Raw genomic sequence first — 22302 nt, 5'->3', positions numbered from 1 at the left:
GAATTTGAAATGAGCAACACAGACTTTGCATAACATCTGTCTGAAAATACTATTAAATCGTAATGACGACTTTCATGATGATTAATGTTGGAATAGCTTATTCAGATTGCTAGCCCTAAAATGGCCAGTGGTACAATAGCTGGTGTCTTGAAGATGTTCCTCCCTCACTTTAGGGGGCGCTATAGGAAGCCGCAGTTGTTATGCTCTTACAGACCACCTATGACAAGTCATCTACCAAGCGCAACCATCTCTTTGCATGCATGCACAAGAAGAACATATACAACATGTTCACAGACACATGAAGTACAAACATGCACATTCCAAACGTTACTCCCACAGCACACAACACACACACGTACAAACACACACACACACACACACACAACACACATTCCTGATTGATTCACCGATGATGGAGCAGACTCTTCCAGACACACCTTTAAAGATCGGTGCTCTGCCAGCCTGCTCGGCCTGTAAAACCAGTTGCACCCTGGGAAATACACCCGCTGTCATCCTGCCGGTTAAAACTTAACTTGAGGTGTGTGAATGTCAGCAAAAGTGTGAACAAAAGTTACAGTAGCACTACAGTAGTTCTGAGGGGGCTTGGTCAGCGTGCCCACCTCTCCCTCGCTCTTGAGGGGGTCAGTGTTGGCGCTGCAGGTCTGTGAAACCAGACCCCCCTTGGTGAAATGGTGGTCTTCGCTATTTTTAGATGTCGTTCGTCACTGTCTCTCACTGGTTGGGTCACAACAAGACAGGGGAATCACTGCTACAGTGTACCTCATACGAATATTCTCAGATAGCAAGGCTTGGCATGAATAAGGTTTATTTTACATGCCAGTAGGCCGGCAAGTTTTCAAAATGACTTTAAGATCAAAGATCAGTTACATTGGAGGGTGTCCAGAGGGTTGTGCTTCAGGCAAATATAAATGATCTCTCTAACATCTACTTATGAAGGTATTAATTGTTACACGTACAGGCTTGTTGCAGCATACCATAATATAGCTACACTAGAGGCTTCAGCCTGACTGCACATAGCCCTCAGCTGTGTTCCAACAAGATGGCCGCCCTTTGCCTGTCTCACCTCAATGAATCTCAGTGAATCATTCATCTATCAACTCCTTTCAGAGATGTTCTCACAGGGGGAGCGGGATAATGCATCTACTACAGAAATTAGAAGCCCCAACACAGTCTCTTATTCAGTCAGAGTAGAAGTAAAGAGTGACAAGGTGAAACGGTATAGGCCAGAAGGTTAATCCTGGTTTGGTTTTATAGTCTGTACAGATCTTACTAACATTCTTCTAGCTTTATAAAATCAGTTGTAACCACACACTTATTACTTTGGAGGCCCAGAGAACCTTGTGAAACTGGACGACAGAGGAGGATAGAGCAGTAGTGGATCTAGAGACAAATGGCCTCGTTAAACTATACATCTGAACGCCTGTTGCCGCACTCACTCTTGAAATTTCGCCTATGGATCTTTTGTCCACTAGAGGGAGACAAACCTGAAAAATTGGTTCTACACCAATATGTATTGCGTTGCATATCCTAGTAGGGTACTGTTTCCTTTCCTAACAAACAACATTCGATGTTTGTCTCTTTTGGAATGTGACTGCTATAATTTGATACAAAAGCAAAATGAACCAAAAATCAACTAACAATTAAAGCGAAAACATGTTTCCTATGTTATTAATCTTTCTGTTAAGTGCCACTTATCTTACTGTCAAATCAGTCAAAATATTCAAGGAAATACTAGAAAGCCTACTCAATTTGACCATCCTTAATATTTCAAGTCATTAGGTAAGTAATTCATTAAGTAATTCATTACGTAAACAAGTCATTAAGTGGCACAGGCCATGTTGAAGTGAAAGCCATGAGGACATACCAGGGCAGGTTTCATATTGAAACATCATCTGGTCTTACCTTGGCAGCAGCTGATGATGCAGGACGAGGTGTAGGCTGACTGGGCTGCTCTCCATGAGGGGTCTGAGCTGCTTTCTGATGCATCACACACACACACACACACACATACAGACACACACACACACACATACAGACACACACACACACACATACAGACACACACACATACAGACACACACACACACATACACACACACACACACACACACATACAGACACACACACACACACACACATACAGACATGTTAGGGTATATAATAACCATTACAATGTCAGGACATTTGCTGGGTTTCCCGAACGAGTTAAGAAGCACTGAACTCCAAAGTACTTCTTAACTCCCATGCAAAGGGTTGCTTAAGAAGGGTTCCTTAAGAAGGTTATTTATCGGGAAACCCGGCCATTGTCAAGTCAGTCGTTCTGAAAGTGACATTGGGTTTTCTGCATTTAGAAACAGCAAAACAGCCTTTGAACAGCCCTACTGTGTCCACATGAGAGTTCCTGCCTCTATCACACATTTTCAACCACACAATACCACATGGGTTTGAGAGGAACTGGTCATATCCACCTGTTCACCGACCAGTTACCAGAATTGGTTGAAATATTGGTAATAGCTGACTAGTAATGAATGACTCCAACATCAGGCTTTCACAGGCCTTTACAGTATGAGTGCATGTTTGTGGCCGTTAAGTGTGTGTGCGTGTGAGTGTGTGTGTGTGTGTGTGTGTGTGTGTGTGTGTGTGTGAGTGAGTGTGTGAGTGGGTGTGTGAGTGAGTGTGTGAGTGGGTATGCGTGTGCATGTGTGTCTGAATGTGTGCGTGTGTGTGTCTGAATGTGTGCGTGTGTGTGTGTGCATGTGTGTCTGAATGTGTGTGTGTGTGTGTGTGTGTGCATGTGTGTCTGAATGTGTGTGTGCTGAATGTGTGTGTGTGCATGTGTGTCTGAATGTGTGTGTGTGTGTCTGAATGTGTGTGTGTGCATGTGTGTCTGAATGTGTGTGTTTGTATTATGTGTAAATCTGTAGCCTAGAATACGTGCTCTTTCCTTTCCTTGTTTCCTCATCAGACTGAACCCTTCCTTCCTATTATTCTCCAGTAGAGCCACTACCCACAAACACTGTGTGTCTATTAATACTCTATTAATACTCTATTAATACTCTATTAATACTCTACAATACTGCTTTTTACTCACGTTAGGTGGTAATATTACACATCTTCGATACTGGAAAACTAAAAACATTAAGGGTTTCGAGTTTCATCACATACAGTATCAGTTTCTGTGCCATTGTTTAGGTCTCATTAGATCTGACTGAAAATTCTGAAATGAGCAGTTTTTTGAGGAGCATAGCACCATTTTTTGTTTTTTTATGTTGCTTGTACAGTGTGCATCGAAGTTTTGTTTTGTTTGATTGTACAATGATTATATGTTTAAATGTATTATTTTATTTTTAGAGGACCCCAGTAATAGGGATCCTAAATAAACAATAAACCTCGCTGATCAATGAAAAACTACCTGCGAGTTTCTGGGTGTGTGTAGGCTATCGATCATATCTTAAGATAAGAAGTCAAACAGTGTAAATGTAAACTAACACACCCAGCGAGACATTAGATGCCAGGAAATGTGACCCAACCCTTTTTGTCACATTAAAAAAATCATACATCATTCATATCACATTGCGTATTTTGCAACCTTTAACCTGATAAATGTGTCAAATGTCACTAAGACAGTTGCACTGACATTTACAACAGTGGAGACTCGCCTACTTCGATGAACTAGGCCTACATGTAACGCTGCTTTGAATGAATATGGATTTACAAAAACGTCTAGTATAATCAACTATTGCCTGAGGGATACACTATGAATAGAGTGTAAGGAAAGTACGGTGGCTTGGAGCCATAATACTCACAAGGCTCATCCAATAAGCAGCATACGCCATGGGGGGAGATCTTCGCGTCTTAACACCTATATTTCTGTCTGAACGTCACCTATCCAGGTTCAGACACTATCATTCCCAAACGTTCCGTTGCAATGCCACTCCCAAAATTCAAATAGGCCTCGTGTGTTAATTATGCCCTACCATATAAGTCCACGATCAACTGTGGTGACTGATGAGGCTACTTTGCGTTTTACAACTTGTAAAAGATTGTTTAGATGAGTGTGTCGGTGTCTTCCGTAACCCAATCCGGTGGTGAGCCAAAAGGACCTTCCTTGTAAACCACAATGCAATGTTTTAGGGTTGGATGTAGATTGCGCAACTGAAATGCGCACTGGAAAAAAGATGATCTGATGGCCCGAAACAATAGACACGTATTTAATTGTGAGCATTAAATGATGTTAGTAAAGCGGATTGTCTGATACGAACATAGCCTAACTTACCTCATGTGCGTCTTTTTTATGATGGCCATGACTTCTCTTTTTGTGTGGCATCTCAACGCAGTAGCTTTGAATCCCAAGAGTTTTACTGGATGAATTGGTTGAACACAAATGAGACGCGCAAGACGTCGCCCCTCCTGGTTCTGGATGCTTGCCTATAGGCTATTCGCTAATATTTGGGCTGAAGTCTAGTTCAATTCTCACGCTCTAGCCTATCTTAAGAGGAACCTCAGAGATGTGTGTTTTATATAGCCTACAGCCTATGTTGTGTGTGTATTTACATACATTAGCACGTTGTATGTGGTTCTAAGTAAAAGTGCTCCCTGCTCATGTTTTCCTAACGGCATTGCCCTTCCTTCCTGTTTGACTAATACTCCACTAAATCGTACTTTTGCAGACCGCTTTTACTTTGAGAACATTTACTTAGAGAATACCACCTTATTTTATTAATAGGGATATTCCTCACTAATAGGCTACTCTACTGATTCTAGAAAAATACAAAGACACTATTTTGGGATACATGATTCAAATGGCCTTTAATATTATGCCTAATGGATTTAAACGTCTTTAGCCTAGGCTCATAATATACTTCAAACTTTAACTTCAAACAGCTACAAACATTGGTTGTTTAGTTAGGACAGGGCACACCCCAAAGTTACAGTCACCACAACATTGTTTAGATTTTCCTCTGGTGGATAATGGTGTCCCTCTAATGCCCCCTAGTGCCGCCCAATGGTATTTATTTCCACCTGGTGCTACATTATCTGATAATAGTTCCGGCCAGGAGGTGGCGCCATTGTGCTACAACAGTTCGATGGACACTGGTTTGGTCGTTCATTTCTAGTTTATTGATGCAGGGCTAACTTCTAGTATTTTAGATATACCTTGGTGACACTGTTGTAACATGTCGTTTTCAATAGCTTACACGTTGCATTACACATCACATAGATAACATATTTCAATATTGGCCGGAAAATAATAATAAAGAAATCGTTTTTTTTTCCAAATCTCTAGAATCAGGGAGTTGATTTCCATTGAGGAGACAGTAATACAGAATTGTTCTGATCCTCTCCTAAATATCAACATGCCAATTCACTACTTCATTACTGTTTCCTCTTCCTGCTTCCATATTTGGTAAATGACACCTGCACATTATACTTTTTAATATGGTGAATTATATTATAATGATATCAAATTGGAGGTAAAATAATGACCACATTATCATAATTTATCAACCAAGATAGTTCTATTGTAAAACCATGCAAAATGTAAGAAATCGAGAAAGACACTTTATACCCATGATGACGCACTGGAAAACCATGATCATCGTCTGAGATGTGCGCGAGCGAGTGTGCGTGTGTGAACATCAATGAGAGCGACCCTGGGATCAGTCCTGTGTGTGTGTGTGTGTGTGTGTGTGTGTGTGTGCGTGTGTGTGTGTGTGTGTGTGTGTGTGTGTGTGTGTGTGTGTGTGTGTGTGTGTCTGTGTGTGAGTGCTCAGGGGACAAATTAGGCTTTTGGCAACACTGCAGCATGTCAGTGATGAATCACTTCAACGGGGATTCTGCTGGTGTTTTTCAGAGCACTTGAATTGAGATTGTGTTTTCTTAACCCTGCCACACGGCACTGTCCTGACCACGTCAGCTACCATACCGTATCATATTTTACTGTAGTAAACCGTTAGTTATATTCGCCGCATACAGTGGGCTCCACGTGAAACGAACAAGCCGCTTAAAGAGGCACTTTACCCCAAATCTACTGCCGGCTGAAACGGGTGCTAAAGCAGAGCAAAACATTCCAGGTCCCCTTTTCTACAAGGTAGCATATTTGAGCTCCTTTCTCGAATGGAACCTTAGTAGGCTAGCCTACCCTGTACAGTACAATATTGGTGGAACCTTAGTAGGCTAGCCTACCCTGTACAGTACACTATTGGTGGAACCTTAGTAGGCTAGCCTACCCTGTAGAGTACAATACTGGTGGAACCTTAGTAGGCTAGCCTACCCTGTAGAGTACAATACTGGTGGAACCTTAGTAGGCTAGCCTACCCTGTACAGTACAATATTGGTGGAACCTTAGTAGGCTAGCCTACTCTGTACAGTACAATATTGGTGGAACCTTAGTAGGCTAGCCTACTCTGTACAGTACAATATTGGTGGAACCTTAGTAGGCTAGCCTACCCTGTACAGTACAATATTGGTGGAACCTTAGTAGGTTCCTCTGTGACGTGTTGGTAGACTCTGACATGGGGTTTCCTCACTGCCTCCCACGATCCTCCTACACTCCATCTCCCCCCTGTCAGCTCAGATCCACACAGCTCACAGTAGGAAGAGACAGGATACAGCTCCTCTCTCTATAGATTCATTATATAAACGGATTCTGATTCTGAAAATAAAATAAAATGTCAGACAAATGGAGCAGATCATTAAATAGCCTACTATCATTTTATTGTAATGAAATGTATAATGTTTGATAGCCTGACAACCTACAGTGTGTCAAATGCAATTATTCTAAGTTTCATTGGATAAAAAATGACTGTAATGTAAATGTAATGTAATAGCTCAGCGATCAAAAAACGGTACCAGCAAGTGAAAGGTCGTTGGTTCAAATCCCTGGTCCGTCAGGTAAAATGGACACCTGGATAGCCTGGAGACTGTGGTGGAGAGGAGGATGAGGGACAAACTGAAGTCTATCCAGGACAAACTGAAGTCCATCCTGGACAAACTGAAGTCCATCTTGGACAAACTGAAGTCTATCTTGCCCCCCCCCCCTCACCTCAAGGCCATTGCTGCAAAAGGAGAATACGTTCTCAGTCAACTTGCCTCATTAATAAGGGTAAATAGCATTAGCAAGCTAACTTTAGCTACCAGTACTCATTTATGTTCTCTATATATCTCCATGTTGCAGTGGCCACTCTCACAAACGGATCACCTAGTGCAATAGAAGTTATATATACAGTATATATATACAGAACTCTAAGAAGCAGGGAGAACATTTATTCATTTATCTCACTTTGTACTGACATCAGCGTTTGTGCTCTCTGTTGTTATCTGCTTTTAAAGTGGCCAGGAGAATTAGCATAGACAGAGGGTCTACAGATGACAGTCAAAAAAAAACTATTTTCAGATTTCAATTAATATTTCAGACAGGTCCCCCCAAACTGAAATACCAAAAAAGGGCAAGTTTCACTCACTGTAAATCTATTGGTTCCACCGTGAAAATGTTAGCAGCCCTTGGGGTCAAAAAGTATTATTTTGTAACTTTTAGGTTTTATCACAGCCCAATGGCCTTATCGATAAGAGCACGTCACCTAGGGTGGTGTAGATCCTAGTACAGCAGGCTGCAAACACAACGTAAGAGCTGTTTTTCCCTTGATCATCATGTGTATCATGCTCCTTGTGCCTGAAATTGCCTTCTAACGCGCCTTCTACCGAGGCTGAGTTATGAGATGCATAGATAGCGTTCAGAGCTCCTTTGAGCACCGTCTCATACAAAGCGCGCAGGGAGAGAGGAAATTAAAGGAGCGGTTCCTGATATGGTTTCCTGAGTCTGCTTTCTGACCACCGTCCCGAGAGAGAGACAGAGAGAGAGAGAGAGAGAGCGAGAGAGAGAGAGACATCTGAGTTCAACTGTGTAGAGCGTTTTAACAAAACATATTTATGTCTGTGCTTCCTCCGATTGCCACTTTTAATTGGACTAGTGCACAGTGCCTGTGGACCCGTTGTGGTTTGTTCTGCGCATTCTATCTATCTATCTATCTATCTATCTATCTGTCTGTCTGTCTGTCTGTCTGTCTGTCTGTCTGTCTGTCTGTCTGTCTGTCTGTCTGTCTGTCTGTCTGTCTGTCTGTCTGTCTGTCTGTCTATCTATCTATCTATCTATCTATCTATCTATCTGTCAGTGACTAAATCCGTGACCCATACAGCAGACTCTGCAGGGCTGCAGTAAGGCTATAGAAAGCATTACTCACAACACCAGGGGCAGATAAGTCAACTGAATCAGTTAAAATTCAGCATTCAAATCATCACCTCTGATGTACACTATAAGTGTGGCTTCTTCTTAATTTTCAAAATGCACATTTAAGTTATTGAACCCGAGCATATAGATGACGCATGACTCCAAAGATCTTCCTTTTTGTGGAGGTTTGGGGTATAGTCCCAAAAGGTCATCCACACCAGGTCTTGAACCCCGGTCTCCCAGGTGGTAGTCCAATGCTTTGACCACTACTCTACTTGTGCAGTGGAGATCGGCGGGTTGATTTTGGTGTCCTTCTTGATTTTGGTGTCCTGGGAGGTTGAGAACCGCTGATCCAAACAACTTCACAGAGAACACAGCACATTCAGGGATGCCAAGGAATCCACCTGACGAATGTGGAGATAATCATGGACATCGTGCTTATGAAATGCGCTATACAAATAAAGCTTTGATTGATTGATTGATTGATTGATTGATTGATTGATTGATTGATTGATTGATTGATTGATTGATTGATTGATTGATTGATTGATTGATTGATTGATTGATTGATTGATTGGAGTATGAAGTAGTAGTATCAGTATCCTTTCAAACTAAAGAACATACAGAAGAATAAATATCAACAAATATAATTTATTGTTGGCTCATGTCACAGTCACACTCCACACAAAGGGAGTGGAGTGCAGCTCGTCATTCATTCTCGTCAATTTGGATAAAAGCGCTACTGTCGCCTATATACAGTAAGTGCACTCCAATCTCTCCTTCATCACCGCCGATCTCAAACAATGCATTGTCTTTCCAAGAAGCAGAGGAGAGGGAAACAGAACCAGTTCAAAGACATGGACGTCCTGAAGAGAGAAGCAATAATGAAGCACTCAAGATTGCAAAGAAACGGACAATGTTGAGATCCTAGACAGCAATCCGATCAGGGCCATATACAGGCCAGATCTGGCACTTGTGGCTTAGTTCCGGCCCTTATATGGCCCAGATCCGCTTGCTATCTTGGATGTGTAAAGACGCTGAGGAGTTCTGCCGCATGGCGCTTCGCTGTTCCCTCTTCAGCACGACTCGGCACTGACCGCTGTGAACGCTGCCCCTGATTGGACTTTCAAATGAACACGCAGGTGGGGTATTTATCTGCGAACTGATGGTTTTATATCTGGCATTTTGTCAGACCAAGAGGTTCCTCAGAGCTTGGCGGTTATCAGAGAACGTTTTTATTATATATTTTCAACAAAGAATACGTGGGAATGATGGGTTTTAGATAGGATGATTCGTGGAGGCTGAAAGCAGACATGATTATATAGTTTAGGTGCTTCTCTTTCAATGGAATAATAGGGAATATTGCCATCAGATCATTAATGTTGTCATCCTCACGTGGATGATGCATTTGTTTTAATTATTCATCTACCTGCTCAACAATCGCTTCAGTAGATTATATATTGATGGGACCTGGTTTAAATGCATCTTTGTGAAAGGAAATTTAGTGATCTCAAGATTTAGGACAAAAAAGAGACGTGAATTTTGTGAAAATCAATACCATAATCTGGCTCCTCATATACTGTAAGATTAAAACACCCAATGATATAATTCATAATGAGCCTATTAAGGTAATTTATTTTTGTTTTTTTGTTTTTTTTACAAAATTGTCTTGTTTTGGTGTCCTATCTAACACCACACCATCCCCCTTCTATTTATTTTTTTTGCCGGTTTTTCACGTCATGTCTTTTCCTTCCTCTCATCTCTTGGACTTGCTCCTCTCCTCACTGTTCTCTGTCCTTGGCGTAAAGGCCAGGGATGACGTGTTTCCAGTTATCTGAGGTGTAAGCAGATTGGATCCTGGGTGCAAAGGCCAAGCCTCTCTTCCTGAGCACCGGCGAGCACTAGAATGACAATAGCTTTCACACTGATGGCTTTCGGAGATGCAGGTGACCTTCAGGCCATCTGAACGCTGAAAACTGCCTCTCATTACTGACTGCAGCAAAGATGCTGAGGGGACATAAATGTAACGCGTCTTCACCACGCTGTCCATGGTGCTAGCTCTGGTCCAGGGCCTTAGTGAGGCAGGAACTCTCCATTACCCCCCGTTATGGACCATACTGTACATTTCTCCATTAACTAATATATGTTCGTTACTCACTGAAGTGAAGACAGTTTTCGATCGTTGAAAGCCTTTTCTCTGAGGTGGCTTGACTTTCTGCCCCCCACATTTTATATAAAAGCATATCCACATGCCTGCCTTCGCAATTCTGATTACATGATCTCACTTTAGAGAGAGATCATGTGATTAAGATGACGCAGGTGCTAGTGGAGATGCTAATGGTACTGATGCTAATCTCCAAAACATTTACGCAGACCTTTACAAACATTCATTAACATTCATAGGCTGTATTATATAAGAATTAAAGCTGCAATAACTGTTTTTTTTCCACATTTTGAGCCATAGCATCCTAAAAGCATCCAACTTCAATGATTCACCCTACAGTACCAGTCTCCACGTCTTGTTATTGCGGCATTTCCGCCAGTGTTGTCAAATTACAACCCATAACTTTTTCCGCCCCTGTGCCTTAAACATACATTGGTTTTAGGTATTTTGTTTGTAAACAAGTCTCTTATTGCCATCTAGCGGAAATAAATCACTTATCACCACTTAAGTACTGGTATTATAAAAGTAATCTATTCTTCAGTGCTTTGTGTACATTTATTTCACCTAGAAGTAATAAATTAAAGCAAAAGTTAGACCACAGCGGCCAACACCCCCACAGGCTCCTCTACAAGGCTTTCAAATGCCAGTGGGATGACACACCTGAATACACCAGTCGGCTGAGTTCATCCACCCACGGCCCCCTGGGAGGCGGAGTTCATCCACCCACGGCCCTCTGGGAGGCGGAGTTCATCCACCCACGGCCCTCTGGGAGGCGGAGTTCATCCACCCACGGCCCTCTGGGAGGCGGAGTTCATCCACCCACGGCCCCCTGGGAGGCGGAGTTCATCCACCCACGGCCCCCTGGGAGGCGGAGTTCATCCACCCACGGCCCCCTGGGAGGCGGAGTTCATCCACCCACGGCCCCCTGGGAGGCGGAGTTCATCCACCCACGGCCCTCTGGGAGACGGAGTCCAGGTCTGTGCTGGTCGTGAGGAGTGCATGAGTCCAGGTCTGTTCTTATCACCACTCACCATTCGACCTCAGAAGCCTCTGCCTCACCCCTCCTCACCTCACCCCTCCTCACCTCACCCCTCCTCACCTCACCCTCCTCACCTCACCCCTCCTCACCTCACCCTCCTCACCTCACCCCTCCTCACCTCACCCCTCCTCACCTCACCCTCCTCACCTCACCCCTCCTCACCTCACCCCTCCTCCCCTCACCCCTCCTCACCTCACCCCTCCTCACCCCTCCTCACCTCACCCCTCCTCACCTCACCCCTCCTCACCTCACCCCTCCTCACCCCTCCTCACCTCACCCCTCCTCACCCCTCCTCACCTCACCCCTCCTCACCTCACCCCTCCTCACCCCTCCTCACCTCACCCCTCCTCACCTCACCCCTCCTCACCCCTCCTCACCTCACCCCTCCTCACCTCACCCCTCCTCACCCCTCCTCACCTCACCCCTCCTCACCTCACACCTCCTCACCCCTCCTCACCTCACCCCTCCTCACCTCACCCCTCCTCACCTCACCCCTCCTCACCCCTCCTCACCTCACCCCTCCTCACCTCACCCCTCCTCACCTCACCCCTCCTCACCCCTCCTCACCTCACCCCTCCTCACCTCACCCCTCCTCACCTCACACCTCCTCACCCCTCCTCACCTCACCCCTCCTCACCCCTCCTCACCTCACCCCTCCTCACCTCACCCCTCCTCACCCCTCCTCACCTCACCCCTCCTCCCCTCACCTCACCCCTCCTCACCTCACCCCTCCTCACCCCTCCTCACCTCACCCTCCTCACCTCACCCCTCCTCACCCCTCCTCACCTCACCCCCCCTCACCTCACCCCTCCTCACCTCACCCCTCCTCACCTCACCCCTCCTCACCTCACCCCCCCTCACCCCTCCTCACCTCACCCCCCCTCACCCCTCCTCACCTCACCCCCCCTCACCCCTCCTCACCTCACCCCTCCTCACCTCACCCCTCCTCACCCCTCCTCACCTCACCCCCCCTCACCCCTCCTCACCTCACCCCCCCTCACCCCTCCTCACCTCACCCCCCCTCACTCCTCCTCACCTCACCCCTCCTCACCTCACCTTTCTACTTCTATAAGTTATGGAACTCTCTGTCCCTTTCTAGATGAGATCTATAGAGTCCTGTGACAATAAAAAAAAACTGCTGAAGACTGCTTTTTAGACAGGCGTTTGGCTAGCCCTGATATGTCCCCCTCTGTCCCTCGTGAGTTTGAATTTGTCTCCTTATGTTTTATTTGGTGCCTTTTTACCTGTGTTTTTCAATCTGTATTTTGCTTTTATGATTTGATATAATAGGTTGATGGATTCACTTGGACACGCCGGGTAACACTGAATGTGTTGATGATGAACACTTTACCACCCTCATCCACCAACGTGACAATTCTCTCTCCAAAAGAAGGCAGATGTACACCTTTCTAGGTCGCTAGACGATTCTGCTTGTGAGAGGTAAATATATAATCATTTGCACATTCATGAAAGTGCATAAAGAGCAAACGAGGAGAGAAAATGGTTTTGGCACCACGGACAGAGGCTCGGTCGGTCACATGGGCTCGTCATAGAACCCTTTCTTGCTCCCCAGTCAGCTGATGGGAGACACAGCTGCAGCCAGTCATCTGATTGGGGGAGAACTCAGAGATGAAGAACAACACATGATTAGACACAAAAGAACCCAGACGACCGTGGGTTAAGAGGAGGGGGAGGAGGAGGGGGTGGGTGGGACAGCTGTTGCCGTGACAGTGTATGAAATAAGCCTATAGCCTAATACAACGGTCTTCCACTTATCCTGGGCCTACTGTTGGCCTATCTGTTTCTACCCTTCTACAGTCACTGATTGTTAAGGGAAATTCGCAATGAATTCCACGAGTCCGTCGTCAATAGAGGAGGAGGGGTTGTCATGACAACCGCGCATCCTTGAGGAGCGAGTGAAAGAGGGGGCGTGACAGGGACGGAGGTGTGATGAAGACGTGAGAGGGGCTCTGCCGTGCATATCTTAGTGACACCCACTCCGACCACCGTGCAACAACTTCTACTGTTGGACAGAAAATCAATTGTCTTTAATGGAAATCGAGTGTGGTTGATCGCACAAACATCCTGGTGTAGTAAAATGAATGAAGTCGGAGGATAGTGTAGATGATAGAATAACATTCTCTTGTCACTTACTGTATTGGTGTCCATTTTGTGTGATGTGTGTGAGTTCAAGGATAAAATGTCTACCAGGTTACACACATACTTTACATTAAAGAATCAAATTTGTTGAAGAGGCAGATAAAGCTAAACATTTTATCCTTCAACAAAATGGACACTATCAATACGTTACAAGAGAATATTATTCACAGAAACTATCATCTATACTACAGTATTCTGTAATTTTACTCATTTTCATCCTGGTCTTTTAGTTACTACTGTAAGTCACCAGTCTTAACCAGGATGCTTGTGCAATCAGCCATGCCCGTTTCCTATTAAAGACCATGATTTTCTGTCCAAACGGTAGAATTTGTCGCATGGTTGTCAGAGTGGCTGTCTCTCAATCAGTCATGTCTACAATTGCTCTGATCTGCGTTTCTGGGTTCCATTAATCATCATTGTCTGACCTGATTTTCCATGAAGGTGGTACCAGGTGGCACCAGCACCAGCAGCCAAATACCTCAAACATGTATTGACACACAGAGATTTCTGTGTCGTCTCTCAAGAGTGGCATTGTCCGCTTGACTCATTATGGTCCGTGTCATTTCCTGCCACGGGTAATTTCCTCCCATTTTCTCGGTGTAGGAAAAAAACACAACTGGGTGACACGAGCTGACCCAGTGTGTGTGTGTGTGTGTGTGTGTGTGTGTGTGTGTGTGTGTGTGTGTGTGTGTGTGTGTGTGTGTGTGGGTGCGTGAGTGTGTGGACCACGCACAGAATAAAGTACACTGCATGATCAATTCGCATCAATTATCTCTCTACATTTACATAACATCACTGTACAGTACATGGACCTTTGAACAAATACAATCAATGGCAGTCGTTATACCCATGGATCAGCAATCACACATATACCCAACGTAATGTTGGCTATCAATCTTATCGTTCCACAAAGGTCAGCGAGTCTCCTTCCTCTGGCTCCTGTGCTTCATGTTTTCCAGTGCAAAGTCTATCGTGCCATGCCTAAATGAGTGCCCTAATGCAAACACGTTGCTAGGTAGACCAGGATCACATGTCGGTCTGCTGACAAGAGGCCAGCAGACAAGAGACCTCGATGTTCCTTGGCCACATCACTGTGGGCAAACATTATATGTGATGATCAGGTTACAGTTTCTAACCCCCCAAAAACCCAGAACCGTTGTGGATTCTGACCAGCGGTTCTGGCTCTGCCTACGACAGGCGGATCGGGTGCTCCGTGTAGGGCACTGTGGATCCCCCCCCCGGCACTGGCCACCCAAAATCTCATATTACCCTCCCAGCTGATGATGTCTGGTGTAAACATTTGCTTTTGCAGTAAATTAGCTGGGGGGGGGGGGGCAAAAACAATCTGCCTTCGACACCCTCACCCCGTGCGATTTTGCACTAAACTGCTCAGTCAGCAATCCGATCAGGGCCATATACAGGCCAGATCTGGCACTTGTGGCTTAGTTCTGGCCCATATATATCCCAGATCCGCTTGCTGTCTGGGTGACTACTGCTCTGACTCTTTGTAGTCCAATTGCCTGTCCTGTCCTGTCCTGTCCTGTCCTGTCCTGTCCTGTCCTGTCCTGTCCTGTCCTGTCCTGTCCTGTCCTGTCCTGTCCTGTCCTGTCCTGTCCTGTCCTGTCATGCACTGTCCTGTCCTGTCCTGTCCTGTCCTGTCCTGTCCTGTCCTGTCCTGTCCTGTCCTGTCCTGTCCTGTCCCTGCACTTGTCCATTGTTGTTTTGTTGTAAGCACCACAGTGTCTAAAAAATAATTCTAGTACAATGGCAATAAATTAATTCTGATTCTGACACGAGGGCCCCACGTGGCCTAACAGCAGGTATCTATTGGCTGTATCTGTTGTGCCTGGGCCACGGGACGTCCCCGCGTAGAGTGCCCTTGGCAATTGCTGGAAAGATGCAAGTAATTTATTTTCGGGTTCAGGATTTAAGCCACGCATATTCATTTTGTCCAAGACCTGCTTGAACTACAGCACAGGTCCAATGAAACCGCGTGGAAACTGCTTCGTGAATAGCGCACGTGCACGATTCCCCCTTGATAGCAGCCACGTGCAGTGGAAATAGTTTCCAGCAGAAAGAGAACCCAGAGGAAAGAGAACCCGGAGGAAAGAGAACCCAGAGGAAAGAGAACCCAGAGGAAAGAGAACCCAGAGGAAAGAGAACCCAGAGGAAAGAGAACCCAGAGGAAAGAGAACCCGGAGGAAAGAGAACCCAGAGGAAAGAGAACCCGGAGGAAAGAGAACCCAGAGGAAAGAGAACCCGGCGAATATAGCACGAGGGCTATGGAAGTGGAAAACGTCACATCAAAAAGAAGACATTGTTTATCTCAGAGCCCATCATCAAAGAGCTGCGCTTCTCGAGGGGTCATAGCTCGAGGGGTTGCTTCCATGGAGGAGCAATAGAATTAACAATTCTAATTCCGAGAGCATTTTGTGCACAATGAGTTTATGCACTTTCATGATTGATTTGTGTCCCTTTGTGGCTTACTCTCTTCACGTGAGCTTCACAGTTATAGCGTACATGTTACAGGCTAATATCACAGTAGAGATGCGAGTCAAAACTGCATAGAATAGGGACATAACTTGCCTTATAGTCTAGATCCAAATGCGCACAAAAGGGAAATGTGCCAATGACACAGGACCTATATTCGTTACAATTTAACGCACTCTCCTCTCTGACTACAATTTCTCTATAGCAAACCTCTATTTAGGTGACTAAACCACTTGTTTGCTTGTTTGCTGTAGAGCTAATTGCTGGCGGAGCTGTCCTCGCGCTGGTGCTGGATGACGTGCGACCAGCAAGCGCGTCATCAGCGGTGCTACACACGATCAGGCTTTGATGTCTACACCACCTTTTACAAACATGGATATTTCTCATGCTTTCTCAGTCTGGCGTTTGTATACATTATATATTCGTTCTCATAGTGTGCTATCGCTTCAATAATTGTTTTGTTTTTATTTTTAGAAACGTCCCCCTCCTCTACCTCGGGACGCGCGTATAGCCCCTACCCCAGGTACATCCTAGTATTTGACGTCAGAGCCCTCCGTAATTTGACGTGTAAACATTTCTCTGCTCTCTCTCCGGCTCGCTTTTCCCGATGGTTCAATGAGGCAACATCGTTCCAGTTAGCAGATTCTCTCTCTTCATCTCAGCCTGCAATTTCAGGAGAAGAATCAAGAACAAAGCGAAAGACAAACAAACTGATATAGGCTATTTATTTTATTTGACTTGTTACAATAGCCTATCTGTTCATTTTCCAGTTGTATTTGCGGTTTTTCTTGAGCGTCTAAGATCCCAGTTTATAAGCTACTCGTATTTCTCTGACATGGAAGTGAGATGTCGGCCGGTGCTGATTTGCTGTGCTCTTGCGGTCCTCTGCTCCATCGCCCGGTCCGTGGATGCTTCACCAGGGGACAGACAGTATCTCAACGAGTGGGCAGTGGAGGTTCCGGGCGGATCCGACGCTGCCAGGTTAATCGCCAGAGATCTGGACTACGAACTGGTCCGACAGGTAGGTCCGCCCGTCCAACGCCCCTCGACTAAGACACCCAGAACTAGCCTACAAGTCAGGCGCTGTTTGGAAGGTTTTATTTGATTGCTGTGGCAATAACAGCCTGCATCTTCCAAACCCCTGTATTTTGGCAGTGTACTTAAAAATCTGCCCTGGTTATGAATTATTCAATGTAGGCTGTTGTATAATCACAACCAGTGAAAGTTAAGAAGGAGGGCGTCACGGTAGACTGTCCTTTGTGTCGAACCAGCGACATCCCTCCATAGAAGCATCATCTTTCGCAAAATGTTTCAGCCATAAACAAAATAGTTAAAGTGATGTGTCATGCTTGTGTTGTGTGTGTATGTATGTGTATGTATGTGTGTGTGTGTGTGTGTGAATATGGGATGTATATGATCACTACACCTCAAAACTGTGTTTTGAGATCTCAAGCTATCGAAACACAATTAGCCCATCGGCTGCTTTATCAGCTTTAGACATCGAAGACAAAGTTCAGGCCTTGATATGCGAGATTATGAGAAGGCTAACATCGTGTTATCCAATGATTCATTATTTATATTGATCTGGTTCTGATCTGTTCCCAATATCTGGAGATCTAAATATTTCATATAGCCCACATGCTATTTCACACTCTCTTAAAAGAAAGGGTTCTTTGCTTATCCTGCCAGAGAACCTTTTGAAAAACTATTTTGTTCCTGTACTGTGGTAGAACCTCTGTTTAATAAAAAACCAAAGAGGATTATCATAGGTGTTCTTCAGAGGGTTCTTAGGGAAAACCGAAAATCGACTAATGGTTCTAGGTAGAACCATTTGCTTCTGGGAGTGTTATAATGTAGGCTAGTACTCTATGCATGGCCAAATACAAACATTTTAGGCCCATGCCAACAGGTTAAAGATGTGCCCGTGCTGCTAGGGACCCAGCAGAGAACAAACAACAGAAATCAATGATTGACCCAGAAGGTGGACATCAGTGTCATTGTGTTCTAATGTCCCACAAAGCCTTGTGCCGTAGACCAGAGCCTAGATTCTTCTAGCACATTGAACCCCTTATCTTTTTCTAATGCATTCAGGCCTGAGCAGCTGTAGATTCTATGGGTTGTTTTCTGCTTTGTGTTTATTGCTAATTGTTATCACAAATCCTGTACAATGTGTATATAGTACATGTTCTGGCATGTGCTCTCAAGAGAGGCCAAGAAATTACAAAAGATATTCATGTGTTCAAATTCATGTGTTCAATTTTACTTACTTTATACATACTTTTCCATTCCATACCTACCTACCTACCTACCATCTACCTACCTACCTACCTGCCTACCTACCTACCTACCTACCATCTACCTACCTACCTACCTGCCTACCTACCTACCTACCTACCTACCTACCCACCTACCCACCTACCCACCCACCTACCCACCTACCTTCCTACCCTACCCACCTACCCACCTACCCACCCACCTACCCACCTACCCACCCACCTACTTACCTACATACCTACCATCTACCTGCCTACCTACCTGCCTACCTACCTACCTACCTACCTACCTACCTACCTACCTACCTACCCACCTACCCACCTACCCACCCACCTACCCACCTACCTTCCTACCCTACCCACCTACCCACCTACCCACCCACCTACCCACCTACCCACCCACCTACTTACCTACATACCTACCATCTACCTGCCTACCTACCTACCTACCTGCCTACCTACCTACCTACCTACCTACCTACCTACCTACCTACCTACCTACCCACCTACCCACCTACCCACCCACCTACCCACCTACCTTCCTACCCTACCCACCTACCCACCTACCCACCCACCTACCCACCTACCCACCCACCTACTTACCTACATACCTACCATCTACCTGCCTACCTACCTACCTACCTGCCTACCTACCTACCTACCTACCTACCTACCTACCTACCCACCTACCCACCTACCCACCCACCTACCCACCTACCTTCCTACCCTACCCACCTACCCACCTACCCACCCACCTACCCACCTACCCACCCACCTACTTACCTACATACCTACCATCTACCTGCCTACCTACCTACCTACCTGCCTACCTACCTACCTACCTACCTACCTACCTACTATCTACCTACCTCCTACCTACCTACCTACCTACCTACCTACCCACCACCACTACCCCCTACCCACCCACCTACCCACCTACCTACCTACCTACCTCCTACCTACCTACCTACCTACCTACCTACCTACCTACCTACCTACCTACCTACCTACCTACCTACTAACCTACCTACCTACCTACCTACCTACCTACCTACCTACCTACCTACCTACTAACCTACCTACCTACCTACCTACCCACCTACCTACCTACCTACCTCCTACCTACCTACCTACCTACCTACCTACCTATCTACCCCCTACCTACCTACCTACCTACCTACCCACCTACCTACCTACCTACCTACCTACCTACCTACCTACCTACCCACCTACCTACCTACCTACCTCCTACCTACCTACCTACCTACCTACCTATCTACCCCCTACCTACCTACCTACCTACCTACCTACCTACCTACCCACCTACCTACCTACCTACCTACTAACCTACCTACTAACCTACCTACCTTATTAAGCATTTCATAATCAAGCTGAGCTACAGTATGTATGTAAATCGCAATCAAGGGGAAATTAATTTCTAATGAACTATGACAAAGGAAAGCAAGTGAAGAAGGATTGACACTGATCAGCCAGATATTAAAAAGAACAAACAATTTGTTTGGCATACAATAAGCACTTGCAAACAGACTGATTATATGGCTTGCGTAAGTACTCAGGTAAGTAGGTAAATAGGTTAGATGTGGATCGGTCGCGTCTAAATGGTTGGTTTTATGTCATTTCCCCACTCTTTTCTCGTCTCCAGATCGGGGCCCTAGAAAACCACTTCTTGTTCAGACGCCAGAATCATCCTAGCAGGATGAAAAGAAGCGGGTCTCACATCACCAAGCGTTTGTCGGAGGATGACAGGGTAAGCTACCGGCCTTCGTTGCTATAGCTACAGTAAGTCTTCATGCACGCCTGTTTTTGAGAATTATCTTCATCCCCCCGTCTGTCTCGTTGCAGTTATTCTAAAATATTTACTTCAATCAATCAATCAATCAATCAATCAAAGCTTTATTTGTATAGCGCATTTCATACACAGAGGCAACACAATACTTGGCGCTCATTCGAGGGAAGATCGAAAGCAGTCTTCAAACGTTTATCCGTTCATGTGCAGGTGTCGTGGGCGGAGCAACAGTACGAGAAGAGGCGGAGCAAGCGCGCCTCCTTCCGGGAGTGCAGGGACTGCCCGGTGGACAAGCTCTTCGACGACCCCATGTGGAACCAGCAGTGGTATCTGGTAGGTCCAAAAAAACGATACTACCTTCAAATATCAACCAGCATGGTTTTGTTGGCTAATTAGCTAGGCCCCTATTACTCGTTCGAACGATATGAACAGTACTCCCTTGTCGTTGGAAATAAACATAGGCCTATCGTTATGTCAACATAATAAAACGAATGGGGAAATAATTACGGTACAATGCTCATGACTCCTAGAAAACATGGGCCTTTTTATATCCCCATTGATCATCATTGATTGGTGATTAGAATAGACCCCCCCCCTCCCCCGTTCTCTCTCTTCTCCTCCTCCCTCTCTCTCTCTCTCTCTCTCTCTCTCCCTCCCTCTCTCTCTCTCTCTCTCTCTTTCTCTCTCTCTTCTGTGTGTGGGTAGGTAAGTGCGTCAGTACACACATATTTTCCCGGATTCACTCAGCTTGTGGTTGGTGGATGGTCCTGGCTTGTGTCCAGCCTGGTGGGTCCGTAGACCGTGAGTCTCCAGGGATTCAGCACTAGCTGGAGTGGACAGCTCCTCAGTGCTGATTGTCTGTCACTGACAGCCCTGAGGAGCTGTCCATACCAGCAGGTGCTGAATCCCCAGGGACACACAGGAGAGCTGAGCCTTTGGAAGAGTGTAGTCCCAGTACAGATGGACATAGGGGTTATTGATGATCTTGCTTGAGGTGTTTGCATTAGAAATGAGACATTTAATGGGTGTTCAAAGAATGTGTGTTGCAGATCTGTTAAGGAACTGGGTGGTGTGTGTGTGTGTGTGTGTGTGTGTGTGTGTGTGTGTGTGTGTGTGTGTGTGTGTGTGTGTGTGTGTGGGTGCGTGCGTGCGTGCGTGCGTGTGCGGATGCTTGTGTGCGATGTTTGTTTCACTGTACATGTGTGTGTGTGTGTGTCTGTGTGTGTGTGTGTGTGTAGACCTATCTAGGATCACGCTAATTGCTCCACCTGAATGTGAGAGAATACTCTACAGCCAGTCACTCAGTACTAATAAACATACATCCAATGCCAAAAGAGCCATTTGCTTAATTGAACATGCAGCCTTATCAGAGACCGTAAGGGAACTGAACGCTCCTTACCACAGTGCAATGGAACAGAATAGGCCTTCGGACATAAAGACCCAATTTGTTAGGACACAATGGCCACTTCATCCAATTGAGACCAAGCTGCTGGATGATAGTGGATTAGCACAGCTGTGTTTCGCTTCCACGTCAATATTACTGACACAGCCACTTTATCCCGGGTAAGATAAGGCTCACATACCGATCATACTAGGTCATTTTCAAGGCTTTATGATGGTGTCATAAGCCACAAATGAAGGACAAGTAGACTTTACATATAACCCAGATAGCAAGCGGATGTGTAATGATTCTGGGCCATATATGGGCCGGAACTAAGCCATAAGGGCCAGATCTGGCCTGTATATGGCCCAGATCCGCTTGCTATCTGGGAATGCTCCTAACCATGTTGGTTGGGTGATGTTACATTTGGTGAAGCATCTGCTAGTGCATCCGTTATGGTGAATGAATATGCTGATAAATACTTGAAATTTTGAAGCATCGCTGTATATGTAATGCAAAGTTGATGGTTTCTCAAATGAATGATTCAGGAGGTCAAGTTATGCACAATCCATAGGCGCTGGCGCCGGACCAAAAATGTAAATGAAGTGAGCCAACCTCGAGAACGAGGAAGGAATGTCCGCACACAGCTGCTGCACCACTGTGATATTTAATGTGCTAGGAACAACGTTTTGACCAGGGTAAGGTCTTCTTCTTCTTAAGAATACCTAACCCAGGTCGTA

General features: G+C 45.5%; 1 protein-coding gene across 1 annotated transcript in view; it reads left to right on the top strand.

The window, feature by feature from the left end:
- Positions 1–16936: 16936 nt before the first annotated feature.
- pcsk1 (proprotein convertase subtilisin/kexin type 1) overlaps positions 16937–22302 on the top strand; it is a gene marked incomplete at both ends in the record, with an annotated part of 24716 nt that continues 19350 nt past the window's right edge. The window contains 3 exons of the mRNA XM_084445708.1: positions 16937–17122; positions 20038–20142; positions 20392–20514. Coding sequence (XP_084301834.1) covers positions 16937–17122; positions 20038–20142; positions 20392–20514 — 414 coding nt within the window. The remainder of the gene's footprint in view (positions 17123–20037; positions 20143–20391; positions 20515–22302) is intronic.

Source organism: Borostomias antarcticus (assembly GCF_949987555.1).
Source record: "Borostomias antarcticus genome assembly, chromosome: 11".
Classification (NCBI taxonomy): domain Eukaryota; kingdom Metazoa; phylum Chordata; class Actinopteri; order Stomiiformes; family Stomiidae; genus Borostomias; species Borostomias antarcticus.
This window is presented reverse-complemented; position numbering and strand designations above follow the sequence as displayed.